General features: G+C 29.8%; 7 protein-coding genes across 10 annotated transcripts; 4 read left to right on the top strand and 3 right to left on the bottom strand.

Moving 5' to 3' along the window:
- Position 1: 1 nt before the first annotated feature.
- On the bottom strand, positions 2–2701 carry LOC100650715 (cathepsin O). Its single transcript, XM_003393744.4, has 7 exons — positions 2352–2701; positions 1782–1920; positions 1365–1600; positions 1141–1289; positions 1007–1057; positions 345–613; positions 2–268 (listed from the first exon to the last, which is right to left on the bottom strand). Exons 1-7 carry the CDS (start codon positions 2535–2537, stop codon positions 231–233), a joined length of 1068 nt encoding a protein of 355 aa, XP_003393792.1. The 5' UTR covers positions 2538–2701; the 3' UTR covers positions 2–230.
- Positions 2702–3262: 561 nt separating this feature from the next.
- LOC100650837 (40S ribosomal protein S3) lies at positions 3263–4819 on the top strand. 2 transcript variants are annotated; one of them, XM_003393745.4, is made up of 4 exons: positions 3263–3402; positions 3783–4105; positions 4178–4365; positions 4429–4819. In XM_003393745.4, the coding sequence occupies exons 1-4, from the start codon at positions 3370–3372 to the stop codon at positions 4611–4613; spliced, it is 729 nt and encodes a 242-aa protein (XP_003393793.1). In that variant the 5' UTR covers positions 3263–3369; the 3' UTR covers positions 4614–4819. The 2 variants fall into 2 exon arrangements, with proteins under 2 accessions (XP_003393793.1, XP_048268336.1); XM_048412379.1 differs by lacking the exon at positions 3263–3402 and adding an exon at positions 3673–3698.
- A 657-nt stretch (positions 4820–5476) lies between these two features.
- On the top strand, positions 5477–7040 carry LOC100651434 (40S ribosomal protein S3-like). Its single transcript, XM_003393749.4, has 5 exons — positions 5477–5635; positions 6004–6326; positions 6399–6586; positions 6650–6841; positions 6924–7040. Exons 1-4 carry the CDS (start codon positions 5603–5605, stop codon positions 6832–6834), a joined length of 729 nt encoding a protein of 242 aa, XP_003393797.1. The 5' UTR covers positions 5477–5602; the 3' UTR covers positions 6835–6841; positions 6924–7040.
- A 691-nt stretch (positions 7041–7731) lies between these two features.
- Positions 7732–9581, bottom strand: LOC100651553 (Krueppel homolog 2). The gene is made up of 6 exons (XM_003393750.4): positions 9413–9581; positions 8857–9024; positions 8610–8791; positions 8439–8506; positions 8192–8325; positions 7732–8121 (listed from the first exon to the last, which is right to left on the bottom strand). Exons 2-6 carry the CDS (start codon positions 9021–9023, stop codon positions 7908–7910), a joined length of 765 nt encoding a protein of 254 aa, XP_003393798.1. The 5' UTR covers position 9024; positions 9413–9581; the 3' UTR covers positions 7732–7907.
- A 44-nt stretch (positions 9582–9625) lies between these two features.
- Positions 9626–12750, top strand: LOC100651190 (retinol dehydrogenase 12-like). The gene is made up of 7 exons (XM_003393747.4): positions 9626–9788; positions 10584–10759; positions 11064–11171; positions 11262–11435; positions 11514–11721; positions 11811–12009; positions 12375–12750. Exons 1-7 carry the CDS (start codon positions 9760–9762, stop codon positions 12567–12569), a joined length of 1089 nt encoding a protein of 362 aa, XP_003393795.1. The 5' UTR covers positions 9626–9759; the 3' UTR covers positions 12570–12750.
- A 969-nt stretch (positions 12751–13719) lies between these two features.
- Positions 13720–16496, bottom strand: LOC100651314 (ras-related protein Rab-30). Its single transcript, XM_003393748.4, has 5 exons — positions 16054–16496; positions 15745–15828; positions 15459–15642; positions 14881–15032; positions 13720–14807 (listed from the first exon to the last, which is right to left on the bottom strand). The coding sequence occupies exons 1-5, from the start codon at positions 16138–16140 to the stop codon at positions 14697–14699; spliced, it is 618 nt and encodes a 205-aa protein (XP_003393796.1). The 5' UTR covers positions 16141–16496; the 3' UTR covers positions 13720–14696.
- A 562-nt stretch (positions 16497–17058) lies between these two features.
- Positions 17059–27502, top strand: LOC100651069. Of its 3 annotated transcripts, none has more exons than XM_048412437.1 (17): positions 17059–17204; positions 18189–18415; positions 18823–18948; positions 19275–19460; positions 19569–19808; positions 19885–19989; positions 20094–21303; positions 21688–21802; positions 21882–23267; positions 23347–23589; positions 23667–24016; positions 24139–24403; positions 24489–24715; positions 24791–25032; positions 25168–25182; positions 25693–26182; positions 26330–27502. In XM_048412437.1, the coding sequence occupies exons 2-17, from the start codon at positions 18251–18253 to the stop codon at positions 26668–26670; spliced, it is 5706 nt and encodes a 1901-aa protein (XP_048268394.1). In that variant the 5' UTR covers positions 17059–17204; positions 18189–18250; the 3' UTR covers positions 26671–27502. The 3 variants fall into 3 exon arrangements, with proteins under 3 accessions (XP_048268394.1, XP_012174738.3, XP_048268396.1); XM_048412439.1 differs by lacking the exon at positions 17059–17204 and adding an exon at positions 17211–17347; XM_012319348.3 differs by lacking the exon at positions 25168–25182.
- The last annotated feature ends 245 nt before the right edge of the window (positions 27503–27747 follow it).

Consider the following 27747-nt stretch of genomic DNA (forward strand, 5'->3'; position numbering starts at 1 on the left):
ATATAGAAACGACGACATAAATCTCTATTTTATTTTATTTTACTTTAACATATATATTAGAATATTTGTAAAAAATATACAAATGGCCGCAATTGTATAACAAATATTGGAAATACAATCTTATGAATGTTATTGTTATTAATATTATAGTCGCTTTCTAACACATCTATACATCTTAGGACCGATATATAAAATACTTTTTTCAAACATCTCCATTTATAAAGATCACCTTAAAGAATATCTAATGACGAAACTTCATTCGCTATGCCTGTTAACAAAAAAAAGATTCGATATAAAATTAATAAGTTTCCATTATGTGTAAATACAAAATAAGAAGCCCGTACCGCATAAATTATTGCCTATTGCTATGTACATATAACCTTTATCGCCGAAGTTTGTTCCCCATGAATTTTTTATAATATAATGTGGTATGGCAGCTGATTTGTCGTATCCTATTATCTGCACAGCATGATTCCGATTATCATAGGTACTATCACAGTGATATTGTATTACACCACCTAAATAATTTTGCCAAGATAAAGCGTTTACTACTGCCGCCACTGGTCCATGAGTGGCCACTTTTATCAACAGCTCATCTTCTGCATCTACGAAACTAAAGTCCGTTAAACCTTTAATCTTCTTAACGGCAAACGCTGCAGGCGAATATTATTCGTTATAGATAACAGCTATTTAGTTAACAAACAAATGAAAACTTTTTATCCAAATTTTAAGTTAGCAAAATTTGATTAACTTTTCAAGTAACTTTTCATTCAATTAGATTCGTAAGAAGAAGAAGAAACTTTCTCATGTCATACAAATAACACAAACCGGTTAGCTTATGTAAGAAAGACATTTATAGCTAATTATACATGTACAAAACAACACACATTTATGCCATAATACGTTATGTCTCATTTTTTTTACCGATTGAAAATGTCTAATACTTAAATATAATCTTTCATTTGAAATTGTTAATGTTATGTAATATATAATGCAATTTTCTTACTTATCACAATTAAAATCCCGTATTTTTACACCAAATGCGTTATCTATCATTCTGCAATAACAATATCTTAAAATTAGTTGTTGTCCGTGTTCCATATCCTTTAAATATATTTTTATTTATTTCAATATACTTACTTCCCGAGTTTACACATACTCGTCTTTCCTACAAGCGGATAAGTTGACTCTTGAAATATTTGAACTTTAGACGCTAACAACCACGAGAGCAAGCTATATATGTCCCCTCCCTCGCATCCAAAATTTTTGTTTTTCGCACAGTCAATCATCTATCAAAGAAATCAGAAAAAAGATTTTTACCTTCATTTTTTACCACAATTAAGAACATATATTAAATATCCTACTTCTTGTACGCTCAGCATATACAAAGTTCCATTTTTGATTGCATACATCGATTCAACCACTTCAATGGTGCTGAAAGCCCAACAAGCACCACAAGATCCTTGACTTCGTACTGGCGTAATTACTCCTTTATCTCTCCAATCGAATCTTAAAGGTATACTAACCGATTTTTTCACCCGGTTAGTAGATTGCAACAAATGATGTCGGCGATGATAAGATTCATTCGCGTGCTTCTCTCCTAACGAATTATTTATTTATTCACATTAAATATCTATGTTGTATCATGACTTTTTTGTTCATATCAATGTAATGAAATCAATATCACAAAACTTTTAGCATGAACTAGTTTTAATTTGAATTTCATGTTTCAAGATTGCTTTTAAAAAATCATGTTACTTTCAAAAGATTTTATTGCTCACCCCGTGCTGATAAGTCAGGTAAGAGAGTTAGCGACAGAAATTCATCTTCTGACATATCAGAAAATTCAGTGAGTCCATAATAAGCGCTTTCTTGTGATGGTCGAAGACCATTCATCTTTTCTATATGCCGCAACGACTTCTGTAATAGAAACATAATTAACTTTATGTGCTTTTTTCAGCTTCAATTTAGTTTGAAAAGATAATTTATTGTTTTCTTTATTTTGTCATACACGTGCGTTCTATTATGAGCACTGGGTAACTTTTAGTTTTATCAAACATAATGTTGCTTGATAATAACTTCTGAATTTTATAATTGATTCTCAATTCTGTAAACATACTTAATATTACGTTATCAAACTGGTCCATTTTTCATCTAAATGAATATCATCATTTCGAAAATTTATAGACAATAAAATAAATAAAAATAAAACAGGAGTGATCCGTAAGGACGCGGGAAATTTTCAAAACTTACACCCAGTAACGAATGTGACATAGTCAATACTTACAATCATGCGAATTATTCTACTGATTATATAGTAGCCTCACAAACAGTAATCTCTTGTAGCTTACCCGAAATCGCTTAAACCGTTCCTCGTATTCCGTTGGATTGTTTCTATAAGATTTATTATAGCGCATGACATAATTCTGAAAAAGCTTAAGATCTCCATTGCTAGTATCAGGGCTCACCCTAATGGGTATCGCCAAAAAGCATAAAATCACTACCAACACTATAACTGCCACTGTCCGCCACTCCATATCGAGGGTACAACATACTTACGGAGCAAGATACTTCACGACAAAGCAACAAAACATATACACATGTATATCTTGATTGCATCACTCAATATAATGTACGCACATACCATTCATATACAGGTGTATTACAATATGTATGTGTATGTTGATAGCATCAGGACCGTAAGAAATAAATTTAATTAGTATCATAATGGTGGTCAATATCTTCATATTTTCTGAATAAAGAAGAGTAACTGACAAATACAATATTTATACTTTTGCAATAGTTCTCTATATATATCATGTTATTTACATGATATATATACATGTTATTTACATGACTTTACAAAGTGTACATTTATGCTTTCATTACATTTATGCTGTTACACTACTGTTTTACGTAAAATTGTACTTAACAATATGTTTATCCTTTTTTTACATGCAAACAAATGGCACATTAGAGGTAAGGGTTATCCAGTGAAGTTATCGTTTAACTACATGCATATTTGTTTTAAGATAATTATTCCAAAGAAGGCATTTAGATATTTCGCTGTATATTGTATGTAAAAGTACGTTTGAAAGATCTAGTGTTTTTCTTAACTTCCTTCTAGACTCATGAATCCACTAATAATATTAAACTATTTCAATTTTAATTTTCTCATATTGAAAAAAAAATGTTAACATTTTTTGAGAAAAAGCGATACCCCTTGTCAATATTTATAACCAATATCTTTTTACCAGGAACATTAATTTAACCCTCGCATGACATCATGTACAACGTGCAAACATATTATTTCCGCTTCCAGTTGTGCCTTTTCCGTTTTCGATTCCTTTCGTGTTGTCAGCGTCAAACATGGACAGCCGTTCTATCTCGAAGAAAAGAAAGGTTTATTATATTTTCATAATTTATGTATAATGATTTGTAAAGATATGATGTCCGCTATGATAATTAAAGTTATATAAGAAATATTTTGTCCAAAAGCAAATATAAATGACGTATGAAATGATCACATTCGCGGTGTTTTCGTTCCATACACGTGACCTTATGTCTCAAACATTTTTAATATTCCATGGACATTGAAATAATTTATGTGCATTATCATATTAAACGAAATATGTTAGTCAAAGTTCTACTTTACATTCAATTAAATTACGTTTATATCAATAGACGCGTACTTACAGGTTAATTTACAACCTTTTAGAATCAAATACCTTAACCTTTTATATATCAAATGTAATTATTTGTTTAATATCTCTGTTTCTTAGTTTGTCGGAGACGGAGTCTTCAAAGCCGAATTAAACGAGTTTTTAACTCGTGAACTTTCGGAGGATGGCTATTCAGGGGTAGAGGTACGTGTTACTCCTCATCGTACAGAAATTATATTGTTGGCAACGCATACCCAGAATGTTCTCGGAGAAAAGGGTCGAAGAATCAGAGAGTTAACTTCTGTGGTTCAAAAACGATTTAACTTTAAAGAAGCACAGAACATCGAGTTGTATGCTGAGAAAGTTGCGACTCGAGGTCTTTGCGCTATCGCACAAGCAGAATCTCTGCGTTTCAAGTTAATTGGAGGTTTAGCTGTACGAAGGTTAGTTTAAACATTTATATAATTTATGTAAACTTCTTGTATATAAATTGTACTATTTCTATACAATTACAGGGCTTGCTATGGAGTTCTGCGCTTTATTATGGAATCAGGAGCAAAGGGTTGCGAAGTGGTTGTTAGTGGCAAATTGCGTGGACAGAGAGCAAAATCCATGAAATTCGTTGATGGTTTGATGATTCATTCTGGGGAGCCAACCAACGAATATGTAAACACTGCAACCCGTCATGTCCTTCTTCGACAAGGTATGTTTGGCAACAAATTAATGGTAAAAACAGGTTCTAACTTAATTTATTATTTCTTGTTAGGTGTACTTGGTATCAAAGTGAAGATTATGCTGCCCTATGATCCTCATGGCAAGACAGGCCCTAAAAAACCTCTCCCAGATTCTGTGTCAATTGTTGAACCAAAAGATGAGGTATTTCCTTCACAACCGACATCTGAAGTGAAAGCATCGAAGGATTTACCACAACCAATACCACTTGCAGTGTAATTTTTATGTAAATGTAAATAAATTTTATTGTAAATAACTATTTAATATAATTTCTAAATAACATTCGTTTGTGATAAAATTATTTTAAAGTATCTTTCAAGAATAACTACGACTAAGACAATTATCCACTGCTAAATACCATTTTACCAGGAAATTCATAGAATGACCCATATTTGTATGAAATAATAAAAAAATTATTTCGTTAATATGCTTTCAATACTCATTGATCCTTTCTCGAAAGAAGTGGACAGGGTTAGTGTAAACCATCAAAGACGATTTAAAAAATACGAAAATATATCTGATAGTATGAAATATTACTTATTACGTTATAACATATAAAGTGTCCTCTATTTTTAATCCACTAATTTTTAAAGTAGATGCATTTATACACGTAAAAATTAAAATATATAAAATGATCTGTCTTCTATTGTAATTCACACAAGAAAAATATTTATTCTTTTGCAATAGTTTTTTATACATCATGTTATTCCAAAGTGTTCTTTCATTATATTTATGCTGTTACATTACTGTTTTACGTAAAATTGTACGCAATAATATGTTTATCCTTTTTTTACATACAAACAAATAAGACATTAGGGGTAAGGGTTATCCAGTGAAGTTATCGTTTAACTACATGCATATTTGTTTTAAGATAATTATTCCAAAGAAGGCATTTAGATATTTCGCTGTATATTGTATGTAAAAGTACGTTTGAAAGATCTAGTGTTTTTCTTAACTTCCTTCTAGACTCATGAATCCACTAATAATATTAAACTATTTCGATTTTAATTTTCTCATATTGAAAAAAAAATGTTAACATTTTTTGAGAAAAAGGGATACCCCTTGTCAATATTTATAACCAATATCTTTTTACCAGGAACATTAATTTAACCCTCGCATGACATCATGTACAACGTGCAAACATATTATTTCCGCTTCCAGTTGTGCCTTTTCCGTTTTCGATTCCTTTCGTGTTGTCAGCGTCAAACATGGACAGCCGTTCTATTTCGAAGAAAAGAAAGGTTTATTATATTTTCATAATTTATGTATAATGATTTGTAAAGATATGATGCCCGCTATGATAATTAAAGTTATATAAGAAATATTTTGTTCAAAAGAAAATATAAATAACGTATGAAATGATCACATTCGCGGTGTTTTCGTTCCATACACGTAACCTACACCTTATGTCTCAAACATTTTTAATATTCCATGGACATTGAAATAATTTATGTGCATTATCATATTAAACGAAATATGTTAGTCATAGCTCTACTTTACATTCGGTTAAATTACGTTTATATCAATAGACCGCATACTTACGGGTTAATTTGCAACCTTTTAGAATCGTATAAAATGTAATTATTTGTTTAATATTTCTGTTTTTTAGTTTGTCGGAGACGGAGTCTTCAAAGCCGAATTAAACGAGTTTTTAACTCGTGAACTTTCGGAGGATGGCTATTCAGGGGTAGAGGTACGTGTTACTCCTCATCGTACAGAAATTATATTATTGGCAACGCATACCCAGAGCGTTCTCGGAGAAAAGGGTCGGAGAATCAGAGAGTTAACTTCTGTGGTTCAAAAACGATTTAACTTTAAAGAAGCACAGAACATCGAGTTGTATGCTGAGAAAGTTGCGACACGAGGTCTTTGCGCTATCGCACAAGCAGAATCTCTGCGTTTCAAGTTAATTGGAGGTTTAGCTGTACGAAGGTTAGTTTAAACATTTATATAATTTATGTAAACTTCTTGCATATAAATTGTACTATTTCTATACAATTACAGGGCTTGCTATGGAGTTCTGCGCTTTATTATGGAATCAGGAGCAAAGGGTTGCGAAGTGGTTGTTAGTGGCAAATTGCGTGGACAGAGAGCAAAATCCATGAAATTCGTTGATGGTTTGATGATTCATTCTGGGGAGCCAACCAACGAATATGTAAACACTGCAACCCGTCATGTCCTTCTTCGACAAGGTATGTTTGGCAACAAATTAATGGTAAAAACAGGTTCTAACTTAATTTATTATTTCTTGTTAGGTGTACTTGGTATCAAAGTGAAGATTATGCTGCCCTATGATCCTCATGGCAAGACAGGCCCTAAAAAACCTCTCCCAGATTCTGTGTCAATTGTTGAACCAAAAGATGAGGTGTTTCCTTCACAACCGACATCTGAAGTGAAAGCATCGAAGGATTTGCCACAACCAATACCACTTGCGGTGTAATTTATATGTAAATATAAATAAACTTTATTGTAAATGACTATTTAATATAATTTCTAAATAACATTCGTTTGTCATAAAATTATTTTAAGGTATCTTTCAACAATAACTACGACTGAGACAATTATCCACTGCTAAATACCATTTTACCAGGAAATTCATAGAATGACCCATATTTGTATGAAATAATAAAAAAATTATTTCGTTAATATGCTTTCAATATTCATTGATCCTTTCCCGAAAAATGTGGAGGGGGTTAGTTTAAACGATCAAAGACGCTTTAAAAAATACGAAAATATATCTGGTAATATGAAATATTACGTATTATGTTATAACATATAAAGTGTCGTCTATTTTTAATCCACTGAGTTTTAAAGTAGATGCATTTATATACGTAAAAATTAAAATCTTATATAAAATAAGTTACAAAGATAAGAATAACTATTAGAAAGAAAGATTTAAAAAATTGAAACCTCGGAATTTGACATTTTAAATGTTACAACTTAATACACGTTAGTGAATATTTCCATAGTTCTCTGCATATATCATAATACAAATTTAATTATTGTTTAGTAACTAAGTAACAATATTGAAATTTTAAGAACTGAAAAATACAATACATAAGATTACATTTTAAATATATTCACTGTATGGAACACATTGTACTTTGCACTCATTTAAATTCTACATGATTTAAAAGTACATAATTATAATCTTATTGCAGATCGATATTATAGATCATGAAATATTAAAAATTCAATTATTATAATTATTTATTTATATACTTATTTTGGTGTTTAGTAAATAAATTCTAAATCTAATCCCTCAATAAACTGTATGAAACAGTCCCCAAAGAACTTGTTGTCATTTATGATGTTCAAAAAGAGGCACAAATATTAATTAAAATTTTTAAATATTTAGTATTTCTCATATTCATTTTGAATAACAGATCATAAGTTTGTTGTTTTTTACATTTGCACTCAATTTGTCATTCAGTTATGTGAAATTATTACATGGACCCTAGAACCCTAGGAAATTTGTTTTTATAATATAATACACCTGTTTCAACTGAAAAATTACTGACGCACAGGAGCCATTTGTTGTGTAAGTGATAATAGACCTTCAATTATTCGTCGTACTATGACTGGCATTGTTGGTTTTCTTGAGACTGAACTTAGTCCATTTCTGATTTCATAGAAAACATTACGGGTGAAAGGATTTCTTTGTGATGCGAGACGGAATTTTAAGAATTGGAAATAAATAAATGGTGTCAATAAACCAGCACGTCCCCTGTAAAAAGTTGCTTTTATAAATTATTTGTATATCTAATTTCAGAAAATTAATAAATGTTAGTACGTACGTAAATACAAGAAGAACTGTGAAAGGTAAGATAATTATCTCAGATAATGCACAAAGTCGTAAAATATTTCGTGATTGAAACTCCACCAGAGATATTAACAGGCGTGCTCCCCACCAACTATTTTGTCCTAAACACTTAATTAAAAAAGAACAAAATAACTACTAGTTACCACAACGATGACTGTGCATCATAGAGTTATGTTAACATGATATGACTCAGCATTGAAAAATGAAACCTTTCTACTTACATCAAGCAATATAAGAGAACCACTAGCAAAATGCATCAATGCAAATAAAAATATAGGAGTTAACACCACTAATTAATAATTGAGGAAAAATAATTCTATTACATTTTGTGACAAATCTATCTAAGTCAAGAAGTGTCTTACTTTATATCTATTATCATATAAAAAGGATACATGTAACAGGAGCAGTATAGAGGAATATTAAAGAATAAAATAAATAATGGCAGGAATCTTCAATAAATAAATGTTCCAAAAATTGTCGATTCAATTGAACATGTGGCACTCTTTGGTGCAGGCGTAATGCACTAGTTGCTGCATTACTCATTAATACTTTATAATAAATATTATAAGAATTACTGAAATATAAAATATAAAATTTAATTTTCTGATTCATACGATAAAATAATTTGTAACAACATACCCAAATATTGGAATGATATAACCAATAGTAAATATAAGAGTGAAAAGTCTTGTAACCCATAATCCAACTTTAATCTTATTATCAATGATGTGTTGCTTCAAAGCAAACCAGCCTTTCTCCATGTGTACTGAAGTATCTTCTGGTGTTGCACTTGCAGTATCTGCCATTCTGTATATTAAAGATAATTCAAACCTTATAATTTCTAGATTCTGTATTATTTATATGAAATCTTTCACATTTTCATTACATTAAAAATAATTATTGAAAAACACATTAAAAAATATGGCATAAATATGTAAATCGCGTCCTATTTTCTAAAGTGAAAGCAACCAATTTGAATAAAATGTGAAATATACAATACCTCATATATAGGTTAAAAATTTATTAGTTTTACTATTACTAGGAAAAGTTTTAAATCCTATAAGGTATAAACAAAAATGAATGCTTTTAGGAAATATTTAACCCAATTTTTTATTAGGTATCAAATTCCTATTTACAAACTATATTTTGCATCAATGAATTATTTTTCAATTGCAATCATTTAAATGGTACTTACTTTGTAATTAAACGCTTGTTCACTAAATAAAAAAATTTCAATTTCTACAAACACTTGCATAAACGGAAATTGCAATGAATACAATAACGTAGTGCATCTGCGTAAATTTACTACCTACATATGTATAATTTCCTCAGATATCTTAATAATTACTTTGAGTTTCGAGTGAAAGATTTCTAACTTCTCTGATAGATGGTGTGGATGTGGTTATCCGTTGTGGTTACCGCACTCTACTGGTATTTTATTGAATTATAAAACAATTAGTTTTTGAAGAAAAAAGATACGCTATGTAAACGGTGTTTTTATTTTAACATTCTTTGCATTTTAGAAATAATAACTTTTTACCGATGCATTCATTACGTACATTATCTGCAACGTAAATACATATTTATTAATATATTATTATAGCTTAAGTAATCATGTATCTTAATTTGTAATTAATTTTGATTTGTAACTACACGCATTGATATTATATGCACTTGTGTTTTAATAATTCGAAAAAATTATTGCGATCTATAGATATGTATTTTTAATCAATCTTTATTAATGAAGATATGTTATAGATTTAAGGATATTTTTGAGAATTAGAAGGTTATGAGATATTTTAATTAAAAATGAATATTTTACAACATATTATTCGCGGGAACGATGATAAAAAAAGCATTTGACTTTTATTTATTGGTAAATTCGATTTAAGTAAGGAAATATGATTTGTAAAATGCTTTTTAATAATTTTTTAATAAGCAATAACCATAATATCATAATCGTAAATTGTGATATTACAATTATTGCTTAAATTAAATAAATATTAAAGTAGTACCTAATGAAGATATATTTCCTTTATAATTAATATAAAATTGAAACTGATGTTTTTATTGAAAAATCGAATTATATAATGTAATATACACGCTCATGAATACATTCGAGAAATATTCTTCATTTATACTTAACGAATGCAAAGTATACATTAGAAGTATGAAAATAACGGTACAAATATTTTTAACTTACATACGGAAGTAGTTCAAGTATAAAGGAGTGAAGCAAGAAAATACTCTAATTTTTACTCGATTCTTTGCTTTACTCGTAATCGTTACTTTAGCACAAGAATTAATTTGTTTTCAAAATTGTAAAAAGAAAATAAATATTTTTAAATTGCCAAAAATAAATTTAGAAGAATGCTGCTCATCGGCATGATTTGTACTGTAGTTGCAAGTGGTTTTGTGTATCATAAGTTACGACAAAATCGTCCTTTGATAGTCGAAGAATTATTATGGAACGTAAAATATAATTTACTAGCTACCAAAGACATCATAAATACATGGATAAAGGGCAAAAAAAACAAAAATGGTAAGTCTTAAATATGTTTGGTTCATTTGTAAAATTTTCTATAGGTTTATAATTTAGGGTATGACGTGAATTCAGCATATTGGAATTTATGTCTTTATGAAAAGTAACTGCTGACAATAAAAATTATAATAATCTGTTAACATTATGTAACTAAATGGATTTTTTAAGAAAAAGATAAAAAACTATTAGTATATTTTAATACAAAGTCGATAAATATTAAAATAATATGAAATGTATTAATGAAATGTTTATAATTAATAAGAAATTATGATATTTTGATATATATTTCCTTTGCTTTCTCAAGATTGTTTACCTCAACCAGGAAGAATTGCAATTGTAACAGGAGGGTCTAGGGGGATAGGAGTTGAAGTAGTAAAAATGTTTTTAGAACTTGATATGGAAGTAATAATTGGTAAGTTTAAAAACTAATTAAGTTCCATTTATTTATGAAACTTATCTCTTTCAATATTTTCTATAAATTTTAAAATACAAAATTTTTCAGCTTGTAGGACACCTTCTGCAGGTGAGAAAGCTATAATTCAAATTAGAGAATCTGGTGTCAAGAGTGGACAAGCAAAAGTATATAAACTTGATAATACTTCTTTGAAGTCCGTAAAACAATTTGCTATGGAGATAAAAAGAGACTATAAACAGATTCATATCTTAATTAATAATGGTAACTTAATTAATAAGTAAATAACATAAATATGTAAAAGGTATTAAATCAAAATTAGTATAATTTTACTATTTGTAGCTGGTGTCATGTTTTGTCCTTATGAAGAAACAGTAGATGGCTTTGAAGAACAGTGGTCTGTAAACTATTTATCACATTTTTTATTAACAGCACTACTATTGCCATTATTGAAAATTGGTGGACATCCTGAACGATGTAGTAGAATTGTTAATGTTACTTCCTGCGCTCACCTCTTGGGGGAAGCTAATTTCAATGATGTTAATAACAAGTATTATAATATCATTCTATTTTGCACTTCATATTGGTTCTCTTTTACAATTCATAGATTCATTGATGTAAATTCTCTTCATTAATTAGGAGAAAGTTCCTTACTAAATCTGCATATGCACAAAGCAAATTGGCACAAGAAATATTTACAAAAGGATTACAGCATCTCCTAGAAGAAAAGCAGTATTACGTACAAGTTTATTCTGTACATCCTGGAATAGTATATACAGAACTTTTTATACGTACTTTTATTTGGAAATTGAAATTACTTACTCGATATTTTTTAAAGGTAAATGTATCCAAATCAAATGCAGTAAAACTTCGAAGCCCGTTTATAGGAACTAGTTTTTATATACCATCAGTTATATGAACTCGTAACTGAGCCTCTATCATTTAAACTACGCTCGAGTGTAGTTTCAATTATACGTATGCGTATTCTGAAGTCAACATATCCGTCTGTTTTGTCTAAACTGATATATAATTTAACGCAATTTATGTTGAAATTGTTGTTCAACTTCAGTTTGAACGCCAACTTCTACTATTGAAACTCAGCAGTAGCTCTTCAAATTCTACTTTGTCCCCCAAGCTGTTCGGATAAACAAAGTTCTACTGTATCATAATTATAATTGAAATAATAAATTTTTTTTTTTTTAGACTCCCAGACAAGGGGCTACTTCAATTGTCTATGCAGCTTTAAATAAAGCAGTTGAGAATTGTGGTGGTATATATATAAATAATTGTTATCGCAGTGAAGGTCATCCAGATGCTTTGAATTCATCTATACAAAAAGAATTATTTGAATTATCTCTTCAGCAAGTACAGCTAAATAATTTTTTTCAGTATGTATAGTGGAAATTTAAATTATAGATACTAATCTTATTCACTTTGTACTTAAATGATTTTTATAGAACGAAGTAAATAGTAAAGTTACAATTATATGTATATATATATAACTTAATAGTATAATAATCACATTCATTTGGAAGAAATAACCTTTTAAATAAATGTACACATATTTCTGATTTATTTATTTATGTAGAACATTATTAAGTGAAATTTTGAAACTTTTACAACAAATTTATATGGCAGGAGAGCGTTGCAAATCTTGCTAATTAAGAATAATATGAAGTATACTTTCTATAACATAATTCATTCTGATATCCAATTATAATATATTTTAATTTACATTATGTATATATTAGATATAAAATGTGAACACATTTCGTATAAAATAAAGTTTTATAAATAAAAAATGTGTTAAATCTAAACAAAATCGTTTGTCATTTATTATAGTACCTTTTAAGTCTATTACTGATTGGTTTGTATAACATACAATATATATTATTTCTATATTTTAGACTACGTTTCAAACAATACATAGATTTAATATTTTTGTTATAAGACATCTTCTTGTCGAGTTTTGTTTAATCAAATTAAAAATCAGGCTTCCTATAATTATCTTTTATCTGTACACAAACTGATATGTTTTTATCAGTATAATTTTATTATAAATTTTTATGCATGTTTTATATTATTTAAAACTATAAATATTATTGCACAGTGGTTGCAAGTAGACAGTAATTTGAAAATCTACTTACAAACTTTATGCTGTTAAAACAACATAATTATATAAAAATCACAACAACTTTAAGTAATACAATATACAATGCCGTTATATATTTGAAATAAGTTAAATACACTAAATAAAACTTTTATAATAATGAAAAATTACATGAAATGTTTTATTATTTCCCTATGCATTGTAATTTAATATTAATACAAACTATATGATGTACAGCTGTCAATACAAATATAGATAAACAATTTCAAATATGTTCGTGAAAAATATCCATACATGATTTTATTTTATAAGTATTCAACTTTTAAATTGTGTGAAATATAAAAAATAAATATATAATGTACATATATTTAATTTTCTTAATGAAAACTTGTAAAAAGTGGAGGTGACCATTACGTAATAATGTAATCACAAAAAACATGAGATGGTATAAGTTATTATTCATTTTTTGTATTTAAAATATAAAAAGGTATAAAGACTAGAGTGATGTGCTAAAAAATTGTGTTATTGATATAATAATACGAATAACAAATGTCTTATTTATAAACATAAATACTAATAAAAATCTATAAAATACAACGTCGAACAATGCATAGACGGAACAAGCATTAATTATCCGCCAGAATTATAAATAAAATCTTAAAAGATACAACAAAACTTTGGCTGTGTAAATGCTGCTAACATAATCTTAGTCACACTTATTATAATAAGCAATGATTAAGTAAAAAATTATTCGTAATAATTTTTACTATTTATAATAAATCGTACATATACGGAACTTTGCTTTCATTTTAAGTTTCACTTGACTTTTAAAGCAGCAAACATTTTTGTGTATACTGCGAATTTGGAAAAATCTTGGACGATATTAGGCTTACATTTTTTAGTAGAAATCTTATATTTGTAATGACTTCATATTCAGTCACCAAATATGAAATACTTATTTGTACTTTCTGACATAATAAGAATATTATAGAACATATAATAAACTTCCATTTATGGGCACAACATTAAATGTCAAAAAACAGGCGTCCAACTTATTTATTATTCAAATAATGCAATCATAAAATTATAACAAAAAGACTTTAGTTAATATCTATAAGAACACATATGAGAATAAATATTTATCAACATACTTAAACTTCGTTTTAATCTTAAATATTATATATTTTTTGCAACAAAATTGTCAATATAATCTGCATGATATAACACTAGATGCTAACATATAATATCAAAGATGTTCTAATATTAGAATTCTTTTTATTTAGTGGCAGAAGATTGACTAATATTGCATTCAATCCCTGTACTCTATAAAAATTATATGATAGTGTTCTACGTACATATTTAGCAACTGAAATTATGCATTTTCTGAATGACTTAATAATAGATATAAAAGCTAGTTAAGAAAGTCGACTACAACCACAGTTACTTGTATCACCAATTGATGTTGTTTTTCCATTTATAGAAGTTGCATTTGTTTCATATCTAGGTAATTCTTTACTGCGTGCTTGCTACAATAATATATCAATTTGATTACAGTTAAATCTTCATATAAAAATTATTTATGAAAGGTTATCTTATTACCTCCATAAGTTCAGCTGCTATTTCCATGAATAGCCGTTCTACATTCTCTGCTTCTTTAGCAGAAGTTTCTAAAAAGTACATCCCATGTCTTTGTGCAAAATCTTCTCCTACATGTGTTGGTATTTCTCTGTCTTCTCGATCAATTTTATTACCTAAAGAAATAATTGAATGTATTTAATATACCGTGTCTGGCTTAATAATATGTAAAAATAGACACAATATGATTCTTTGTGGATGAAAATATAGAATAAAGCTTTTTGATTTTCTGTTTAGATTTCGAGAAATTCGAGATTGAAGATTTGTCAATATAATATACTTATTATGATTACTTGAACATGGGTAATTCTGGACTAGACAAGACTAAATAATTGACAAGAAGTTACTCTATGTGTGAAAATAAGTCAGAAATGTAGAACAAAACTCTTTTAAAGATGCTTTGTTTCAGAGAAAAATAAGTTTGAAAATTCATCATATATGTGTACTAGACTGATTCTTAACTAAACATGTTCAAACTCTATTTTCTTCAGAATAAAGCTTTAAACAGAACAATTTTATGAAAAATAACGTATATTACTTACCTACTAATATCCTAAGAACTTTATTACTTGCATATTCTTCAATTTCTCTTAACCAATCTGGTAAACAATCAAATGTAGGTTGACAGGAAATATCATAAACCAAAATCAAAGCATGAGCTGACCTATAATAACTTTGTGTTATTGAACGAAACCTTTCTTGACCGGCAGTATCCCAGATTTGAAGCTAAAAGAAGAACAATATTAAGTATGCACAGCACAAAATTATTCTGAAAAAGTATATCTGTATATATTGGATGAATCATAATGCATTACATCACATGCATACCTTAACTTTCTCATTTTCTACTTCTACAGTTTTAATCATAAAATCAACACCTATTGTTGCACCCTGACCTGGGGGAAATAATCCCTATAAGACAAATGTATATATTAATAAATAAGAATGTATATTTAGAGTATTATTTTCTAACTGGACAATCCATATAAGGCATTATCATATCACAAAAACAGATGGAACAGCTTACATAGAAAGTATGTAAGTTAATCGAATTTATTTATTATAACAAATTTTTTTATGCTTTTGTTAATAACTAATATGATTTAATTAATCATATAAATGTGTATGCATATATACCTGGGTAAATCTGCGCACGAGGCAAGTTTTGCCGACACCCGCATTTCCTACGAGTACAACTTTAAAGAGAAATTTGTAATCCTCCATCACATTCGTACCGTATTACGGTTAGAAACCTTATGCAAAACTAACGAAGCATCTGCAAGCACGACACGTACAATTTCCGCAAGCGTTCACTGTAACGATGGACTGAAATTTTATAATGTACTTCTTTCTAATGAAATTCACTTTTTTCCATTAACTTTAATGAAAACTGTTCATGACACTATTCGGTATTCTCTATTTTTACGATTTACTGAATACACAATGTTCCATTTTTATAAAATAAACACAGAAACAAGTACTTAACAGAAATCGTGACTAACTTTCCAGACTTTCTGCCATTCTGTCAAAATGACGTTTTCTCTCGTCCCCGCCATTCAATTATGACGTTATCATGATTCAGAAAAAATACAATTTCGAAGTTGCCTATTGTACATACATATATATGTATAAACTTCAAAATTCCCTATCGTTTCTTATTTTATTTTTAAATAATTTCACTCCATTTCATTTTTTGTATGTTACAATTGTATAGATAATATTTAAATAACTGTAAAATTAAAAATAATAATTAATAATCGCTATTTGCAATATCATAAGTAATAATGTTATAGATAATATATTTATGAAATAAAAAAATGATTTTACAATTAAATAATTAACAGTTAAAGTCTAGAAAACATTTAAGATATTTTTAATAATTCATTAAATAAATTTCAATAGACTTCGTAATTTTATTTTGTCGTTTTGTCTCAATATAAATTACTCATAAGAATCGTTTCAATGAAAACGCATCTATATTCTTCCATTTTGCACACTAGCGACACGTGCGGAAAATTGTGAACTTCTAGTATACTAAGCAAACTGGTTGTATTTTGCAACGGAATATGTGATTGGTTCTTTACAGAAATTCAACCGACAGAGTAAGAAATTTATCCAATCACGATGAGCGTTATACATTTGTAATCCCGTTAGAAGGTACAAAGGAATGGTAGCCATTTTACGTGGATATCCCGTTTGGCGTAGCAGTAGTGTCCGCGTGATTATCGCGAAAAGTCAAAATAATCGTGGTTGGGGATATTTCTGTTTTTTCGAAATGCGTTAAAAAGGTAAATGTTAACCAGAGTCGCTTGTAGTGTTCTCGGTAAAACTCATTATAGAACGTGAAGTTATAGTATCAATGTCGTTCAAGCTTGCTCGAGTCAAGCGTTAAGGAAATCCAGATGCGTGTTAGTTATTCGTGTACACTTAGGTATTTGTGCTGATCTTCTAGAACGTGCATGGATATTGCAATAGTAGTGTTAAAAAAAACTTTTGGAAAGTGCATAATTGTTAAAACAGTGAAAAAATCGATATGTGTATATGACGTCTATCAATCTTTTGTAAAAAGATTTCAGATAATATTACATAAATAGAGATTATAACGTATTAATTCTTGTTCAGGTTAATGCTTTAAGATTGATTACATTAATTTATTTAGTACAAGCTGAATTTTAAGACATTGTATACATGTTCAATTTTTTTGTCTTATATATATCGCAATTCAGTAAAAGTGGAGTGGTCTAACCATAAAAAGTTAAGAACTAATATCAAATAAAGATTTTGTTGTGTACTATATTCTTATTTATATAACAAATAATTTTGATTAGAATATTCCATATTTTTTTGTATGCTAAAATTTTCCAATTTTATTGTAATCTCACAAATATGTAAGAAAAAATAATTGTTTAACTGTCCATCGAATTATAATGTTAACAATTTGTTATTACTTTCCAAAGTTGTAGAATGCGTACATGTGAATTTGTAACTATTCAATGTATAGATATATTAATGTTTCTATAATTTTGTAGTTTTTATATTTAGTTCTTCTTATAAAATATTTTTTAAATTTAACAAACTTTTGTATGACATATTGCACATTAAGAATATTTTAAAACAATTATTAAAGTTGCATAATAAAGAATTAATAAATTCTTGTCACTAAATATGTTATTTTAATAAAAGATCAATAAGAGTTATGTGTTTATGTTATTGCCTTCATATATTAAAAAATATATTATTGTTCTTAATATCTGTTTCTTTGTGTGTCACAGTATAATTGCCACTGTCAATTTGACCAAGATTTGTTGCATTTATCAACTGGCAACACAACATCATGACATCAACAAAGTCTAAGGAAATAGCGGATGAGTATATCTCATCGTTGTCTGATTTGACGATTAACAGTAAACCATTAATTAATATGCTTACTATGTTGGCTGAAGATAACATAGAACATGCACCAGCAATTGTACAAGCTGTTGAGAATCATCTACAAAAGGTTATTTATCTCTTGTAATATATTAGTTCAAATAGTATATAAGTTGTTTTGTACATTATAAAATATATTATGTTTACATTGTTACATGCTTATTTAATATTATTTTTTTACTATCTATAAGAGATTGGAATTTTGAAAATTTATATGTCCCATTTTTTTAAATGCTTATGAATTATACATTATAAGTGCTAAAACTAGCAAAGCTATATTTCATACCTTTGTTTATTTAAAATATAGCAAAAGTAAATAAAACAAATAAAGATAAATGAAATTTGTATAATTACCGTTTCTTCTTTGTTTTTCAATTGTATTTATGTCACCTTTGTGTATACATTATGGTATAAAATAATAGCTTAAATTTATTGATATAAATTTAGATACATATACATTATATTATGTTTTAATAGGTGAGAAGTGATATCAAATTACCTGTCCTTTATTTGATTGATTCGATTGTGAAGAATGTTAATGGAGCATATTTAAATCTCTTCACTCAAAATATTGTAAATACTTTTTGTGGAGTGTTTGAAAAGGTATGTTTACTAACTACTATTTAGAAAATGCATATTATCTAAAAATATATATTAATTATTTCTATTTTCTTTTTTAAATATGTATAATCTTGTTTTATTTTAAAGTAATTTGCTTGGTCTTATACTATATTTATATTTGAAAAAAAAACAAGTGTATTGCAATTGTAAGACTTACATTCCATAGAACTATAAGATAATCATTTAGTCAATATCAGGTCATTGTACTTTGTGTATGTACACTCTCTGTATACTGTAAAGTATAAAGCTTAATATTTTCTAAAGACAGGAGAAACATAAAACTCAATATTATTTGTATAAATAATTAGGTGGATGAGAATACAAGAGCCAGTATGTGGAAATTGAGGCAAACATGGAATGATGTATTTCCAGCAAAGAAATTATTTTCTTTGGATGTACGAGTGCAAAGTATTGATCCTGCCTGGCCAATCACTGCCTCTCCTACTAGTGTTTCTTCTGGATCTATTCATGTTAATCCTCGTTTTTTTTCAATGGTTAGTTTAATAAACTTATTTGCTTGAAATATATGTATATATAACGAATATGTGATTAGATAATATATTTTCATGCTTGAAATGTAATTCATACAATTTTATTTCTAGCCCCAACAATCAGCAACATCTATTGTCTCACAACCAATTGTAGCACCTGTTAAGCTTCCACCAGGTGATCCTGTGACACCAACGGAAGCAGCAATGCGAGAGCAATTATTAAAGAAACAGCGAGAACTGATAGAACTACAGAAAAAAAAGATTGAATTAGAATTACTCCAAGCTAAAGCTAATTTAGAACAACAACAGCGGCAACTTGATAAACAAGCTGGAAATTTAAAAGCTGAACTGGTGAGTTACAAAATAATCTTCTTTTTAAATGCATTTTTTAATTTTAACCAAACTTTATTATTTTTTCTTTGAATAGGTTGCAGTTACAACACATATTACGCCAAGCACAGAAGCTGTCACACAAGGGAAACCTGTTGCAACCACTGTGCCAAGTCAAGCATCAAAGCAAGTAGCAAAACAGGTAGTTATTTAGATTATACATTTTCATCATTGTGCCACAAAATGCTATGAAGCAAAATTATTGCGTTATGTATTATTTTTTAACAGTACTTTTCCTATTTGAAGTTTCCAGCAGCAGCAGCTTCGCTTCTGAAAAATGCAGGAACGAACAATGGCCCACGAATTGCACCAGCTAGTAGTATAGCAGTAGCATCAGCTAAACCGGTATCTCGTGATCCAAGATTAAAAACTACCTCGGCTCAAGATGTACCAGTTTCAAGCGTGGATCCTCGTCAGCGAATAAGTACACCAACTCAGAAGGATTCGCGGGGTGAAGGCCAAGCGCAGTTAGCGGCACATACAAACACTGTACTTTCAGATCAATTAAAACAGCAGTTACTTTCGAAACAGGCTGTGACTAGCACTATCAACAAGTCTCCGACAAATCTTGCCGGCTCCGATACTGCGACGTTAAACGCTAGTAATAACAATAATGCTAATACGAACCTCAACAATAATAATAACAATAAAAATTTCAGTGGTAACGCAAATAAAGATGCTGTGTCGCATCGAACAAGTCAAAAGAAAGACCCTCGATTGTCTAGTAATAGTAGTGGTAACCTAAACAGTAATAATTCCAAAGGTTCTCAAAGTCTATCTATGGGTAGCAATAGTTCTTTATCTGCGAGTAATAGAGGAGGTGGAAATAACGATTCCAAGTCGAAAGACTCGAAGAGTTCAAATTCTCGAACTTCTTCATCTTCGGCAATCGACAAATCTGCTTCCTCAAAATCCTCGCATAGAAAACTAGGTAACAAATCGCGATCTAAACAACCTCAAACATCTCCGTGTAAAATACCGAAAGTCGACAGAGATGCCAGTCCTGTTAGGTCCAAATCTCGTGAAAAAGATAGTGGAGACAGTTCACCATCCTCGCGTACCTCTCCCCAATCCTTCCAAAACTCTAAAAATCGAAAAAAGAATACAAAATCGAGAAAACGCAGTCCAAGCCCTCCATATAGAATTCCTAGGCGCAATGATGCAAAATCCAATTTAAGTCTAAGCAATTCTAGTGGTGTTACTGAGGAGGAGCAATCTGGTTCATTGATAGTCTCTCCTCCTCACCCACCTACATTTAAAGAAATCAGACCGAATGCTAGACAAAGAAATTACGTAAGACGTAATAAGGATGGCAGTCTTAGTCCCGAGCGTTCTCCAGCAAATGCTGGAAACGTTCAAACTGCTGTGGAACCAACTTTGGAATCATCCAGCAAAGATGAAGACTTGAGAGCAACACTACCTCTTCCAGGTGCAGCCGCTTCTGTATTAGAAAAGAGTGAGTTAATATTTTACGTTTTTCAACATAAATATAAATTATTTATAAATACACATGCATCATATACTTTGCATTATTTAATGGTGAGTTAATTTTTTATGATATGTGTTTACAACGATGTCCCTAGCTCTAAAGATTTGCATCAGAACAATTTCAGCTATAATATTATTTTAAATCTTCAAAGGCGAAACATTAAAATATATTTTATTCATGAATAATATATTCTTTATTTCTCTGTTTCGAACAAACATTTTTTGTTTCTCAAGATATAAAACTAGCATGCAAAAGAGGATGCAATGATCCTATATGTTGGTAAAATTAAATACGCATATAATTCTTGTATAATATACGAGTTATTTCACTTTGCTTCGAAATCTTTTTCAGAAGAGGACTTAGATTTGCGTGTATTACCACCAGCAGTTAATACTAACAAAAGACAAACTGCAGAACACATGGAATCTACATTAGTAAAGAAAACAAAAGCTGAAAAGTTCGATGCGTATGTATTTTTATTTCTTTCTTCCTTGGCTATACAAAATATATAGTGCACAGTTAACATAACTCTTCTAATTTTATAGATTATTTGGAAATGAAGACGTTGATCTGCGAACATTAACTCATCCTAAAGCTGGACGACCACCTACACCGCCCCCACCCGTAATATCTGGTGAAGATGGCAAAGATGGGTGGGCAAAACTAAAGACACCATCAAAGAATGACAGAGAAAAGCAAGCTAATAATACTGATGATAAGCGTGATGCTAGAGATCGTAATAGAGATAGATTGGGTAGACTGAGGCTTTATAACAAACTTCCGGATGATCCTAAAGAAAGAAGAAGAACATTATCGAACGAAGATCAAGATAACAGATCAGGTCGAAGAGGTCGAGAAAATGATAAACCTGAAAAGAATGAAGACAGAAATATAGAAATAATAATGAAACAAGCTGCAGAACAATTGAATCAAGGATCCATTACTAAAACTCAATACAATACTCTCATTCAAGAAGTTTTACATATGAGCGAAGATCGGAAATTAAGAGCTGCACAACGAAAGGAAAAAGAAGTAGGTTCTATTGTATGGGAAAAAGGTGTAAATTTGGATATACCGGGTCCAGGTGAGCGTACGTCTACATTTAGTCCTTCTGGTGATAAGGAAATGATGAGAAACAAAGATCATCCTATTGCAAGAAATCCGAATGGCCCTAGATGGCAAAATCAACCATGGCAACAACCAGGACCATGGGCTCATCCCCCGGGACCTCCTTACGGTGGACCACAAGGACATTTTAATTCAGATTTTAGACCAGTTGGTCCATGGCAAAATCCAAGACACTTCGGACCAATGCGACCGGACTATCAATATCACGGTGGCTTCAATCATTCTATTGGTCCAAATCCACGATTAGGACCTGGAATGATGGGACCTATGGGACCTAATGGTCCGCTCATGTCAAATTTATTACCTAATGGTCCACTTGGGCCAATGGGCATGCCTAATCCACCTATATCATTACCGGGAATGAACGGACCTGGAATGATGATAAATAATGGACCAATGACAAGTCTTATATCAAATACAAATATGTCATCATTGAATGCTTCAAGAAACGTATCGCCAAGTTCGTCTTCAAAGTATGATATCGAAGATGGTGATCAAAATTATACTACAACGATGATAAAGAATCCAAATCCTCATAGTCGTGAATTACCGCCACCAGACTCAAAATTATTAGATGAAATTGCAAGAGATACTATGAAATCTATAGATATAGACATACAGCATATACCACGTGAAATCAGGTACTACGGTCAAACTGGAGTAGTTTTTATGAATTGGGATGATCCAAGAGAAATCGGATTTCAAGATGGTATACGGCGGATTTTAATTGATGATAAGATCACTATAACCTGTGCATTTAATGATAATTACAAAGAATTTATTTATGAAGGTGAAGTTCATAGGTATGTATCCTAATGTCGTGCACTTGACTAACAGATTTATATATAGCGTAAGATATTATCGACCTGTTTATGTTTTCAGAATTAAATTAGGTGCACCAACGAGAGAGTTATATATTGATGATAGATGGTATGAGTGTTATTTCGGTGGTATGCCAATAACAGTAGATCTTGGTGGTAAAAAGGTTAGCGTGAAATTGGAAGGACCTCCACCCCTTGTTAAGATTGGTACTGTAAAGAGAACAGACTTAGTAGTTGCCAAAATTAATCTTATTATTAATGCCCGAAATATGGTTCCTGTATTTTTAGATGCAAAACCTCAAATGTTAGTTGTGTTCATATTATTACAAACTTTAGACTAAAGATGTATAAAACAATACTTACAAATTCAAATATTTACAGATTTGAAATTGAAGGGAAACCTCATACACTTGAATTTATAGACTCGTTACAAACAGTTCTTTTAAATGGACGGCCATTTAAAGTGGAATTCGGTGGACTGCCTAAACCAATTATTGTTAGGGATAAAAAGCATTTTATAAGATTTTCGGTACTGCCTAGAGGTGTCCGACCAGGATATGTTAAGATAGCAGGTATGAAAGGTGAAGAACCTATCGAAGCACCACCTACCCCGCCTCTATTGACACAAAAGCCGAAAGTGGATGCAGCTTCTACACCAACGCAGTTTTCTACTGTTGAACATGAATCAACGTCACAAGATGGTTCCGATCTTAGATCTACTCCTAAACCGGGTAAATATTATATTTGTAACAACACATTATGTAATGTGTAAGATAGTATGTGGACCGAAATATAGTATATTTTTCTGTGTAATATTGCATTAGACTTGTAGCGAAAATTTGCTTTGTTTCAGATTTGCAATTAGATGTGTTATCTTCAGCTTTACCATCTGCAATGGCACCATCGTCTGGATTATCTTATCAAGCTGAACCAGCTGAAAATCCACCTACAACTGCTCCACCATTATCATTACCGCTGAATATGAATGAACTGTTTCAGAGATTAGTAGAGACTGGTATTGTATCGAATCTTTCTGAACAAAAGAAACAAGAAGAGGAAGAAAAGAAGGAACCAGAAATTATTCCGGTTTCATTTGATAAACCAGAAACTCTTAAAGTGTAAGTATAATTGTAATAAAACACTATTTTAAATTAATTATTGTATTTTGCATTAATTTTGAATTGGAAATATTCCTTATTTTAGTAAGCAATCGGCTATTGCGGCAGCATTGTATAGTGGCATGCAGTGTAGTTCTTGTGGTGCCAGATTTGCACCAGAATTAGCAACTCGGTACAGTCATCATTTAGATTGGCACTTTAGGCAAAACAGACGAGAAAGAGATTCTGCAAGGAAGGCTCATTCACGGCCTTGGTATTATGATGTTAGTGATTGGATACAGTTTGAAGAAATTGAAGATTTAGAAGATAGAGGTAAAAATTTTTTATTTTTATTATTTATAATCTATTTTATAACGGAAGACCCAATATCTTATTTACATTGTTTAGTACAAAGTTGGTTTGAAACGGAAAAACAGACGGCTGATACAGAAGGTATCACGGCCGAGGATTCTCCTCAAGAAGCCTCACAGCCTAGTGTTCCCACTGGAACTGATGAGGATTCTAGATGTCAAGTATGTCATGATGCATTTGAACAATTTTATAATGAAGAAAAGGAGGAGTGGCATCTAAGACCAGCAATTAACTTTGAAGGAAAGAATTATCATCCATTGTGTCTTGATGATTACAAGGTTGGTTTTATCTTTTTATATCTTCCTGTATTTTCTGTTAATATTTTATCATATTTCCGATCAATCAATCGGAATATAATATCGATATAAATCTATTAATGAATTCTTCATTTGTTGCATTCTTTCAAAAATTAGGAAAAGAGTCTCGTGGTATGTGCTTCTTTATAATCCATATTTTCATATTGCACTTGCAGAAAGTTTCCGCACTTATAGATATAGTGGAAGTAATTAGACAGACAATGAAAGATGTAATGTAAACTCTGCAATATATATCTTATTTTATTTAACTTTTTAATTTTATAGATTCCTTTTATAGAAATGTATATAACATATAATTTCTTTTTGTCATGAATTGATTTTTAACATTTTGTGCATAAATAAGAATGAAAGTCATGATTACATTTATTATTTAGTAAGATTCAAATTTTATTGAATACATACATTATCTTATGAGATAAATAATTTGGGTGCTTAATTTAAAATAATTTCTAATTCACATATATATGTTAGGAAGTAAGGTAATAAGAAATGTTCATTTACATAAAATTTTGTTGCATGTTTATAGTTCTTACCATTGTATATTTGTATTATTATATATTTTATTGTATTGCATATATTGTATATTAATTTATTAATATATTGCTTTCTTTATGCCATTAGAGAGCTTTGGAAAAATCTGCGCTTGAAGAAACAATAGAGGAAATGGAGGATGAAAAAAAGGAGAGCTCAGATGAAACGTTCGCAGAAGAAAATAAGACTGATGAATTAAGTATGGAAGCATTAAAAACTGAATTTGAAACAGCAGAACCGTCAGATGAAATAATAAAAGATAAGGTACCGGAAGAATCTACTGAAATGGAGACTAAAGAGGAGGAAACTATAATTGAAGATAATGCAGATATTGAACAAAATGAAAAAATGGAAGAACAAGAATTAGAATATAGTAATAAGGAGGATGTTGATATGGAAAGTATAGAAAAAGAAGATACAACTGAAACGGAAATACCAGAAACGGAAAATGTGGATAAATCCTTTGAAAATATTAAAATTAAAGAAGAACCAATTGACGAACCTGAGGAACAATTAGAAGAAGAACATTTCGATTTTACTAATATAGAAATTAAAGAAGAACCTATTGAGCAAGAACCAGGTACGTATTGTATGCTATATATATATATAATATCATGTTTTAATATTATGACATTTTAACATTGATTTAAGCGAATTGATATATATATATATATATACTTTAATATAATAAATTTTTTAAAACTTTGTGGAACAATTTTACATATAGATCCTGAAGAAAGTATAATAACCGAACCTGCAACGGTTGATACAACATACGCAGCTGTGAAGAGTTCTATAGACGGGAATGTAGAATTGGATTCTACGCCTGCGGCGATACCAGCGGCTCCATCTCGAATTAAAATCAATATTACGAAACCATTGTGTATCAATAAAGAGCCAGAAGATTCAAAGGAAAAAGAAAAACCTATAGTTGAGACACCTACTGAAGAAATAATAGAACCTTTGGTGCCTGCTTCTATCAAACCTACTTTGCAAGGTAGAAAACTTTCAAATTTACCTCCTGTGGAAAGAGGGCAAGAGTTATCAGGACTCTGCTCAATTATGTAAATAGTCATGTAATGTATTTGAAATATGTATGTGTGGGAGTGTGAGAATGAATTCATGTTTAGCACTACTTAAAATTAAGTATTGTTGCATTGTATATCATATTTGTGCAGCTTATACGATGTGATGTAGTGTGATTAAAGAATTTTTTCCTTTCTTTTTTTATTGTATTATTCATTTTTCTGTATTTTACTTTTCTATTTTTTGCATTTCACATGCACAATTTTTATCTGAATATTTCTTTGAACTGCTAATGTAGTAAAAGGAATTAATCACATATTTTCAAATATCACGTCGTATAAGCTAAAAGTACGTGTTATAATGTGTGATTGTATAAGTGTATGCGTGTATTTAGTTTTTAAATTTTAATTAAGGTGAAAAGAGAACAAAAACTGTACATATTTGATGTAATCGAAACAGTCTAATTAGAAGCGAGATATGATATAGTAGCATTCCCGATAATATCGAGTGCAATCGTGTTTCGTGACAGAGAAGTGTCAGGAATGTAATACTGATATGCACAAGACTAACTAAGAATTTCATACCGTTTGTACTTTGTAAAAACATTTGAATGGTATTCGATACATTGTTTTCTAGAAGCATTATCCCCAATTTGATTTTACAAAGCACGAAAACGAGGTCCCGTAGAAATAATGGAAGATTACCCAATTTAGTTAGGTGTACAAATTGTGTGATATAAAATTGTTGATTATAATGTACATAATACCAACATAAAATTAATCCCGACGATATTGGGTAAAAAAGAACAGTTACTACTAGAGAAGAATTATTTTGTTGTATAAAAAAAAAATCTTGTTAATCATTCGGGGTCTGACGTCCTTTGGTTGCTTATTTATGATCCTACTAAATTTACCTCTCTAAAATATCCCTTATGATAATCGCTATTGCTGAAGAACTTTAGAAATTTAAATTTTTAACTATAAAAATATTTGAAGAAATAAACAAGTATTAATAAAAAGTTACTCTTTAGTTGAGATCTGTTTCGGTATTCAATAAATCTTATTTTTAGAAAAAAAAAATGATTTGATGTTACTGTTTTCTCCTTATACTTAATCTAAT

The sequence above is a fragment of the Bombus terrestris genome, chromosome 2 (assembly GCF_910591885.1).
Source record: "Bombus terrestris chromosome 2, iyBomTerr1.2, whole genome shotgun sequence".
Lineage (NCBI taxonomy): Eukaryota > Metazoa > Arthropoda > Insecta > Hymenoptera > Apidae > Bombus > Bombus terrestris.